At 44.5% G+C, this 11,075-nt stretch overlaps 1 protein-coding gene across 1 annotated transcript; it reads left to right on the plus strand.

Annotated features, from left to right (window-relative positions):
- Positions 1 to 13: 13 nt before the first annotated feature.
- Positions 14 to 10,440, plus strand: LOC141085342 (protein BTG3-like). Its single transcript, XM_073570628.1, has 5 exons — positions 14 to 129; positions 5,116 to 5,308; positions 6,740 to 6,877; positions 7,134 to 7,335; positions 8,280 to 10,440. The coding sequence occupies exons 2-5, from the start codon at positions 5,136 to 5,138 to the stop codon at positions 8,478 to 8,480; spliced, it is 714 nt and encodes a 237-aa protein (XP_073426729.1). The 5' UTR covers positions 14 to 129; positions 5,116 to 5,135; the 3' UTR covers positions 8,481 to 10,440.
- Positions 10,441 to 11,075: the final 635 nt, after the last annotated feature.

An 11,075-nucleotide genomic window follows, 5' to 3' on the forward strand; every position in this document is an offset into this window, starting at 1 on the left:
TGACGTCACGGCCGGGATTCCCTCCCACTGGTGTGAGGCAGAGCCCGGTGCTGGGAGTCCTGCCGGCTGCGCTCACTAGTCAGACACAAAGAGCCGGGGAGGAGGAGGCGGCAGCGGCTGCAGCGCCAGGTGAGTGTCCGCAGCCCCATGTGCGCCGAGTTACCCCTGGTAGTGCGGATGTGTGGGGCACGTGCTTTATAGGGTCAGGGTGGGCAGCAAGTGAGGAGTGCTGAGGCTTGTAGTCCTCTCAGCTTACCACTGGCTTGAGGAGCCTTGTAGTAACTTTTTCCCTTATTGCTTTCATTTGTTTACTACTTTTGTTTGAAGCTGCAGGAGTGCTGGTACTTGTAGTCCTTTACATTCCATGTGGGTCCATGGTGGTATTAGCCGCATGGGCAGATGTTAGGGCGAACCTTTGGTGAGGGACAGGTGGTGCTGCACTGGAGACCCCACAGCCAGTAATTTGGGGTCCTGTATCCTAAACACAGAAGGGTCGCCCCCACCCCACTGCCCCGCTGCTGTGGCTCCCCAGGGACAATATTTAGACCAGTAGTGGTTGTACAGTGTGGTCACTGTAGTGATTGAGATCACAGCCGGACCCTAGGGCGAGGTGAGACGAGACCAACCACCCCCCTAGAGGACAATTATAGGTGAATAAGGCGAGTTGTGTGACTGGCGGAACAGGATTTACCAGTATTGGGGCATCATGTGAACTCTTCATGTTGACCCAAGGTCGTAATCAACTTTGGCACAATGTGGATCCATTTTTGATACTGTGGCTTTGCTCCCGTTCACATCTATAAATAGCTAAGCTGCAGTACCTGAGATCAGCCACTATATGGTATATGGCGCTATACTTCTCCGGCTCCGTACACTGTGTACAGAGATACGTTCAGTGGCTGATTAGTGGCGGTGGGATCCCACAGATCTTCAGTACCCTAGTCCTGGACATCCTCTGTAAGGTGCCCATACACATTAGCTAAACTCCTGCCTAATCGGCCATGTGAAATGTATATAGAACTTCTGATTGGGCATGTTGAATTTCACACATGTCTGATCCTTTTTGCTCTTGCAGGAGATAAGCGGTTATTCTTCTCTCCCTGTGGATAATACATGTATGATCAGCCAAACTGAGCGTGCGTGTGTATGTGGTGGATGGAAGCTGTCCCCTCAGTTCAACTCATGACTATTTTAGGTACATGGAGTTCTTTTTATTCATTGCCAATCGCCTCTGGCGTCAAGGTATTTCCCGGTGGCTTATGTTAAATTTTAAATGTGATCTTTTTCTGCCCCCAAATTATTAGTCAAGAGGATTAGGAGACCCCCAGACCCAATGGATGACCAGTGGGTGCTGCTTGCTTGATATGGCAGCCGGAAGTCACTTCTCTGTCCCTTTGCCTTTCTCTAGTGTAGCACACCGTATCCTGCTGGATTTTTGCCACCCAAGATACTTTCCCCTTCCTCACCCCTTGGGCCAATTTCTCCCCCTAATAGCAAACACATCAGTACCTCTAGGTCTTTGCCCTCCAGGGTCAGAGACCAAGACTGTTTCTCATCTGTCTCCAAGGGGAAACAACAACTAAAGACCTGCAGCCATAATGTAAACCGGTAAGGATTGATTTATTAGCTCCAATGCATTTTTCCCCCATAGACAAAACAGCACTCCTGATAAATCTTGGGTTTCGCCCTTCCGGCTTTATCCAGGGCTTCTGGAGTAGTGGATTTTGGATGTCCTTGATGGATAAATAGACTTTTCCTTGTAATTTTGGAACTAGACTTGGCTCTGGGACCTGGTGCCAGGCGGTACCGGGTGTGATTTCCTGTTACAGGTCACAGGTGCCGTGTTTCATCATCCTGTGTTTGTTGTCATTGTACAGTAATGGTGGTGGGAGGGGTGCGGTATTTCACTCGCTTTCCATTTGGGTTTTGGAAAGTCCCCAGTTGCATGTAATTGCCAGTAGATCCCGGTCCTCGTAGTTTCAGGTATTTTCATCATAATTGGGTTTTCCCAAAAACACAACCTATCCATACACATAATTGTTGGTGGAGGGCTATGAGGCCACCCTGCATGATATGCGTTTTGGCAAGTGGTTAAAGGGGTATTCACATATCCTAAAATATTGGTATCGCCAGGATGTTGGGGGGTTAAACGTGTTCATTTTGCAGGGCCCCTTTTTTTCCCCGCATACTGTGTTGGCAAGTTTCGCCGTTCAGGTAAAGGCAACCATATCTTTATATCACTTTATTAGCTGGGAATAAGGCCGGGTTCACACATGCCTATCCTGTGGTGCATTCACCCCCTGCAACGTCAAATTATGAGGATTTCCTGGTATATGGGGGAATTGTTATTTACGTGATTGCTCTGCTGTCCCTTCCTCCAGTCTAGATTTGCATTGCGAAAGCAATTAGTGATGTAGTTGGGAAATTCAGGTCTGGTTTACGCTTCATTCTAAACTTCCTTCCTGCTCATGCTTTTTGGGTTTTTTCCCAGTCCTCAATACGTGAGATAAGCTCGTCTCGCCTAATGCGTCACTTCCCTGCCCTTAACACGTGCTCCATCCTCTTTGTAATAACAAAATAATGGAGAAATCTGATCTCAGGTCATCTACACGGCAAGTGCAGGGTTGATTCCATTGGGCTGTTCTGTCTGAATACCGTTCTCTGTTATCAGCCATTTCATGTGGTTTTAGCAGTGGGAATTCTTGTGACATTCGGCTGCCACGGAACCTCGTAGTGCGCACTTCAGCTGCCGCAGAACCTTGTAGTGCGCGCCTCATCTGCCACAGTACATAGAACAGGACGCTAATGTAATGAATGATGTGGTTTCTGCCATTTCTAGTTCTGCTAGGGATGTGACGCTCGGAACCTGGTAACGCGCCTCGGCTGTTGTGGAACCTCGTAGTGTGCACCTCGTCTGCCGCAGAACCTTATAGTGTACGCCTTGGCCGCTTCCCAGGTTTGACTGCCTCATGAGCTGGTAGTGCGTGCCGCTGAACATAGAACATGACGCCACATTTATTGATTGTTCTGGTTTCTGCCATTTCTAGTTCTGCTAGAGATTTGATGCTCGGAACCGGGTAACGTGCACCTCTGATGCTGTGGAACCGGGTAACGCGCACCTCTGATGCTGTGGAACCGGGTAACGCGCACCTCTGATGCTGTGGAACCGGGTAACGCGCACCTCGGATACTGTGGAACCTGGTAGCACGCACCCCGGCTGTTGTGGAACCTTATAGTGCATGCCTTGGCCGCTTCCCAGAAGTTGGTGCATGGTTCGACTGCCTCGTGAGCTGGTAGTGCGTGCCGCTGAACATAGAACATGACGCCACATTTATTGATTGTTGTGGTTTCTGCCATTTCTAGTTCTGCTAGAGATTTGATGCTCGGAACCGGGTAACGCGCACCTCGGATGCTGTGGAACCGGGTAACGCGCACCTTGGATACAGTGGAACTTGGTAACACGCACCTCGGCTGTTGTGGAACCTCGTAGTGCGCACCTCGTCTGCCGCGGGAACCTTATAGTGTGCGCCCCGGCCGCTTCCCAGAAGTTGGCGCATGGCTCGGCTGCCTCGTGAGCTGGTAGTGTGTACCGTTGAACATGGAACATGATGCCACATTTATTGATTGTTGTGGTTTCTGCCATTTCTAGTTCTGCTAGAGATGTGATGCTTGGAACCTGGTAACGGGCACCTCGGCTGCTACGGAATCTCGCAGTGCGTGCCTCGGCTACTTCCCAGAAGTTGATGCGTGGCTTGGGTGCCTCGGGACCTCATAATGCCCCCTCATCTACCATGGAACATGACACCACATGTAGTGATTGCGGTTTTTGCCGTTTCTAGTACTGCTAGAGATGTGAGGTCTGCAGAGATATGTGGAAATAGAACAGGATGAGCCCTTCCATATCACAATCAGTACATGACCTTGTCTGACCCCGCACAGAGCTCGTCTTGTTCTGATCGCTTGTCTTATCAGCCCGGTGTAAACACTGCCTGCACTCAATGTCGTTGGCTGGAGACAGACGTTATTGGCCGCCGTCGTCACCTCATCCCCGTATCGTTCGTTTGAACGCCCGGAGTGTAAACTTTTATGAGCTAACCACTTCTTGTAAAAACATAATAATCAGCTGTGATAGATCAAGTCTTGTCTGACAACTTCTTGGGACAAAATGTGACAGTTGCTCATTAAATAGTGGTACGAACCCGATTGGAGAAGAACTACTGCCAAACCGTGGACAATGGACGCTTCTTGCCACATTTTGAAACACTGTTTACTGTGGATAAAGCGCTTAACAACCAGTCTTTCCATTAGGTTGTCAAGCGGCATTTCCCTAGCAACCAGTCTCATTAGGTTGCCTAACGACACGTGTTTAGTAGCCAGTCTCTTCCATTTATAGATAGTAGGCCTCATTTATCAGTCTAAAAGACAAACTGTTGCCTGTAACGACCAATCAGAGATCTGCTTTCATTTTTATAACTGCTTTCATGGCGTGGGAGCTGCGCTGTGATTGGTCAATATGGGCAAAAGGCATCTTTGATACATTTGCTTAAGTAATTTAGCAAAATAAAAAAAAAATGTTACTGTATCTTGGCCCAAAACTTTTTTTTTTTTTTTTTGTATATGTCTTAAAGCTATAAAGATGGTACTTCCATTTTTTTTCTTTTGCTTTGAAAAGTCCCAGACTAGGGTCCCATCTTCCTATAAGGCCCCTGCCACTAGACAAGAAACGGTTATTTTTTTCCTATGTACTGGAAATTGGAAATGTAGGGAATTTTTTTTTTCTTCATAATTCCAGTTACACATTACACAGCTTTTTCCAGTAATCTATATACTCACATCATACTGAGAATGAAAGTAAAAGCAGGCGGACATCCAGTCAACACCTAGTTGATACTGAACATCCACCGCGGGCAGAGACGCATATGGATCTGGTACCTTTGACTGCTGATTGAGTGGGGGGGACAACTGGCGACCATTGACATAATTTTTTGACGTCTTTGTACAGCTGCTGGCCATCCTTTTTACAGAGAGCGATCCAAATCTGGTGACCCATATCCCCGCTCCATAATGATCTTAGGTGGTCAACCCTTTAACATTTCATTGTCTACGTTTCTCTAGGAGAGGATACTGGACAAGCGATGCATGAAGAAGTCAAACTTGGGGCGTCTTACATCGTAAGACTGCTGAACCGTCACCAAAAACTGGACAGCGAGCAAGTGAAGCGATTTACCGAAACTCTGACCTCAATCCTATGCGACAAGTTTGAAGGACACTGGTATCCCGAAAGCCCACAGAAAGGCCAGGCTTACCGGTAAGAACGGACACCTGCATGGTGGATCTCCATATGGGTGGGCCTGGGTATGTGGAACATGATGAGTTAAAATGATTCGGACCACAGGGTAGGTGCTAACCATATAATCAGTAGGAGGGTCCTACAAATTAGAAACCGACTCAGAGAACAACTGTTTTAGTGATGGTCACACGGGTGACCTTCCGCTAAATGCAATCTCTGGGACTGTTTGGGACTGTCAGGGTATTATAAAATATGGGTGATCAAAACTGATTTCCCAAAAGATTGCCTATTGTCCAAGCATGCTTCAAACTGCGAAGTGTCGTTTTCAATTTTGGGAACCGGGTTGGCGGACCTTATAATTGTAGGCTCTACAAGGACTCCCTGCATTTGACGGACTCTTGCAATTGTGAATAGAGAACAAGCAGGGTGCAGTCAGACAATCTCTTCCCGTCTATGGAAATCCCCTTAAAAAATAATAAAAAAAAAAAAAACCCCAAAGGTCCAATTTGAAAGTGGAACTTGATGCAGATGAAAATGAGTGGGCTGTAGAAACCCATCAGGTAGATTCTTTATCTTTCTTACATGCCTTTAGATATAAAGAAAAAAAATAATTAGTCAAAATTTTTTTTTATAAGGTTCATTAATTGCTCCCTATATGTTTAGGCGATATGGCAGCAAAAAAGAAAAAAATCTTTAAATTTTCAGATACCGTGTATGGTCAACTTTTTATAGGTAGACTTCCCACTTTTCAGTCTACCCAATGGGTTCATTTTCATCCAGGCTGTCCACTCTCCTCCCCACTCTCCTTCTTCCCTCCCAGTGTGTCCATTTCCATCATTTTGGGCCTATTTATTCTGATTCTGAGGGAGCTCAAGTTGTTGTTAGATAACCTTTTAGCTACACCTCTACATTAAAAGGAATGGGCCATGTTAAACATCTGCAAGCAGCAAGTCGTAGAGTAGGAAAAGCTGAGCAGATTGATTATTTAGGTTGTAGGATAAAGACTCATTATAAATGTATTTTATTAATACCAATCCCTGATCCAATGTTAGGAGTCAAGTAGGAGGTCCTATTGGTGAATAGTACCACCCACTGGACTTCTGCATAGAAAGAGCAGGGGATTAAGTGAAGAAAATACAGGTAATATTTACTGTAACTTTCCCAGAAAACTATATATCAAACTAATCGACTCCTCCTGCTCTATAACATACGACCTACAGATGTTTGCCATGATGGGATCTCGGAATAAAGAAATAGAAATTTGTGGTTTTGGGACTCCATGGGTATTACCGTAAATGTTCTTCAAACCACTGGGTTGCCATTTATGATCCTGAAGCCTCCAAGTAAGGGATGGAGTGTCATCCAGAGCAGTATTGTGATAATTTGAGGGCTACTGACAAGGGCTGAATGTAATAATCAATATATTTTGTATACCTCCTCTGATCCCAGGTGTATCCGGATAGAGCACAATCTGATGGTGGATGACTCCGTAATGCGGGCCTGTGTTCGGAGCGGACTACGCTGCTCACAGTTGGCTTTTCCCAAAAACATGTCGATTTGGATTGATCCCCAGGAAGTGAGCTGCAGGTAAGTCAAATATACAGACCGCAATTATTACATTTCAGTCCGACATCTAGCATCTGATTATTCGGCACTTGTTTCCATGTAATGTTGAACTTTTATTTGAGCAGTTAAAATTAATTAGAAGTTCAAGCCTTTGACTTGATTTTCTCCCAGAAACCACCACTATAGGGCACGTTTGCATATTCACCACCGCTTTGGGGTTTATCTTACAAAAATAAAACCCCATATATCTTTATGCTGTGATTTCTTTCATCCTCAGGTTGGGGGAGAGTTGTAGCCCTTTCGTAGTAAAGGCTCCAGAAGAGTCCAAGAAGACGACCGTGGAGAAACCAGAACTAGACACATCAGACTATCACTCAGACGGCTCAGACATTAGTGGATCTCTTTCCGAATGCTCCAGTGAGGATGAGGAAAGCGGCGGGAGCAAAAACAAACCTGCTGCGGTTCCTACTCCGAAAATGGCAAGTGTGAGGAAGAGGGGAAAGACGAGCAGAGAGACTGGGGCTACATTATAGGGTGCACTGAGTAGACATGAGCAAATAACTTTGACACTCTGTGGCCCGGTGAAGCTTTTTCTACCTGCTGGCATCTTCGGTTCCTATTCTTATTGGCCAACCTGGTGTTACATTGTGTGTCACGCCACAACGATGACAATGTGCCAGGTTTGTTAATTAAAGGGAGAGCTGTGGATGATGTAAGGTAGTAATCAGTTTTCAGGCATTCCATTCCAGCAGCCACGGAATATTAGCCGTGCCGCCAGACCACGGTCCTTCAAAGTACCTTGCTCATTATCAATGTCGAAAATTAAGCCTAATGGTTCTTGGACCCTGACCTAGGACCATGACGTATAAGCGTATGTTGACTCTGTTAGGCCCCTATTAGAAGGGGGTCATACATTGATTTGAGATCAGTGAAATATTCGGTCCAGCCATAAAAAACTATAAATGGTGGCCTTTTCACCAGAGGGAAGGTGGCTCTTTACTTCAGTCTTTGGTGTTGAGTTTGGACATTTGTCCAAGATGTCTACATTTCCCATTAGGACAGGATTTGTAAAGTTTGACCTTGCACATATGGTAACAGTGAGAGCAGTTTCTCATAAGGTAGCTGTAATGGCCGCTCTTCGCCATGTAGACCTAGAAGAAGACAGTGAAGGGAGACATTATAATTACCAGATAAGAGAGGACATTGTTAGTCACATCATCCAGGACTTTGATCGCTGTGTGTCATCTCTGAGTCACTGGCTACAGTCTTTTATTTCCTGTCTCAGCTGATCTTTAATGAATAATTGAACCTAAAATCCAAAAATATGAGTGGTCTATGAAAAATTGATTTAGTCATTACTTAGGATTGTTGTGTGAATGAGCGATGTAATCACAGAAATAACTGATTAGTTCTTTTCCGACAGGGTGCCCAGTATTATTACAACCCGGCGCCATCCTCCACAGTCTTCTACCAGTATCCTGGCAATGCTGTGAGCTTCATTCCAACCTATCATCAACCCATGGCCTTATACTACCTGGTCCCGAAATACTATCACAACATCCGATCCCGGGGAGCGCTAAGGAGATGGAAATCCAAAAACTCATCTATTCCCACCAAAAGTTGAAGTTCGACTTTTTAATTTTTTGACCTCTGGAAAAAAATACTTTGACCTCACCTACTTGAGCTAAAACTTTTGGTGACTGGTTGAAGTCTTCTGTAGCAAGACATGATCCTTTTTGTTTTATGGTGCAGACCTTCTCGAGCAGCTATGGTGTGTAGTCCCAGAGTTTTATGTGAACACTCAGGTTAAAAGCTATGACTGAGCCAGGTTCACGTTCATGAGGACGAGACCCTGGCTTTGTGATATGGATACTTGATGGCCAATAACCAACCACTAAGGGTCATCCTTGGCATCACTGGATGGAAAGAGTACTGTATCAGCACAATGACCAGACCTCTGATGTGTAAGGTCTCAACTAACTCCTTTCTGGTGGTCACTAGGAAGCCAATATATCCATAAATCTGTAGCCATTGTGCCTAGGAGTTTGCCATCATGACCACTTTTTTATTTCTTATGTTAGTTCAATGAAGTTTTACATTTTTGGGTCTCCAAAAATACCACTAACACATTTTTCAGTATATGCTGCTGGCCAAAGGTGGGTGAAAAGTTTCAGAGTAACCTGGTCCAGCTTCTAGGTTGGTCCAAAATGGCATCCAGACCAGGGCATTGTTCACTTATGATTTGGCAATCTTCTTGGTGCCTCACTAGCCCCCTGTGGCATTGCAAATATTGCCTTGATCTGACATGGACCAAATTGGATGTCTGACCTGGATAGTTCGAATTGTTTTGTTCATATCTACTACTGACATAACCCCATAATGAAGGCTCTGGAGATATTCACTTCAAGGGCATTTCCACATGGTACATTCCTTAAAGGCTATTCCAGTGCCGATAGATTAATATGGTTGGATACTTTCACAATTTAATGCCTAAAATTTGCAGCCGTTCAAGATATGAAAACTTTGTTTACAGCTCGTTGTCTAGCTTATGAAGCTGGTTGAGATCAAGAGGTAACAATGCACTCCAGTGATCCAGTGCTTACAAGCTCAATAGAAAAGCACTTCTCGCATTCTGCCTTCCAGCAGCAGTGGTCGATCTCCAAAGCATCGAGCTGTAAACAAAAAAAAAAAAAGTCTATCTCAAGTAGCCAAATTGCTTGTATTTACAGTCGTGTTATATCGCATGCTGCATTGCCAATAGGATCACATTCGTTGGGTTGGGGCAAGTCGCGAGACCAGAAACATTTTGTCTGAATTGTAGAAGTGTGTGTGGCCCAAAAATGCAACAGGTTTGTATTATGTTTTCGGTTCTGTTTGACATCAGATTCTGCACTATTACGACAGCTGCTTTTCTTCAAGTCCTAAATCCAGGGGGCAAGAAAACTGACCCCTTTGGATGCCGCCATATACTGACACCTTGTTGTCGCACTCCTCCACTTTTACCTAGAGAAGTGGAAGTCCAATCTGGATGGAGGTAAAAAAAAAAAAAAAAAAAAAAAAAGCTGCTGTACGATTACAAAAACATTAGGTTATTGGGTTTTGCCGTCCTGGAGTTTTTGGAAACTTTCTTGATATGACTGAAGGGGTGTCTGGTATCAAAACTGCCCTTTTCTGCTGCTGTAAACTACTCAGGTCAGTAAGCTGTGGAGTTGCTGGGAGTTGTAGTATCACAATTGCCACACATTGCAGACTTGGTATTTTTATTTTTTTGCCTGTAAATTATATTGTTATATCAGGTCGCACCTCCTCTATATAATATATTCTTCGCTGGTAAAGTTTGCCTTTTCTTCCCATTTGGTGCCATCCAGTCGTGGCATTAGTGATATTTAATGATTATTTTATAGACAAAAACTTTTAGAAGTGTTTTTTTTTTTGGTTTGTTGTTTTTTTGTTTGTATTAATAATGTATTTGTTAAACTATTATTATCCAAAGATGCTTTGTTTGGTTTTTATAGTGTGTGTTTTTCTACAGTTTTAATGGATTTTGTAGAAAATATATTTATTATATAAAAAGTTGACTAACAGTAATGTCTGCCTGTGTTTTGAATATAGTCAGGGGCGGGCCATCTGCACTTGGGCAGGGGCGGGCGATCCGCACGTGACATAAGCAGGGGTGTATACTGTAGGGAGAGGATTAGTAGTCCACCTAGTGTTCATTCTGGCCACTATATGATTTACGATGGGCAGTAGCCAGATTTGTTTGTTTCCGGACTAACCGATGACAATGAATCAAGTGGATTTAAAGGGAATCTGTCACCCCTTTTTTGAGATATCATATAATGATATCATTCAATTGTATGTCACATAAGGATTCTCTTAGTACTTTTGCTTCCCCCTGACCCCGCACCTTTCATGCATAAATACCTTTTTTATATCGGTTCAGATGTATGTAAACTGCCACGGTCCGGTCTGATGGGCGGGGCTTATTCAACTGCTCCCCCCTCCCTGTCTTGCTGTACACAAGAAGAAATGCGTAGAGCAAGACAGGGTGAATAAGCCCCGCCCAGCGGACCGGACTGCGGCAGTTTACATACATCTGAACCGATATAAAAAAGGTATTTATGCATGAAAGGTGCGGGGTCAGGGGGAAGCAAAAGTACTAAGACAATCCTTATGTGACACACAATTGAATGATATCATTATATGATATCTCAAAAAA

The sequence above is a fragment of the Dendrobates tinctorius genome, unplaced genomic scaffold (assembly GCF_039654945.1).
Source record: "Dendrobates tinctorius isolate UK_male_01 unplaced genomic scaffold, ASM3965494v1 ptg000028l, whole genome shotgun sequence".
Classification (NCBI taxonomy): Eukaryota; Metazoa; Chordata; class Amphibia; order Anura; family Dendrobatidae; genus Dendrobates; species Dendrobates tinctorius.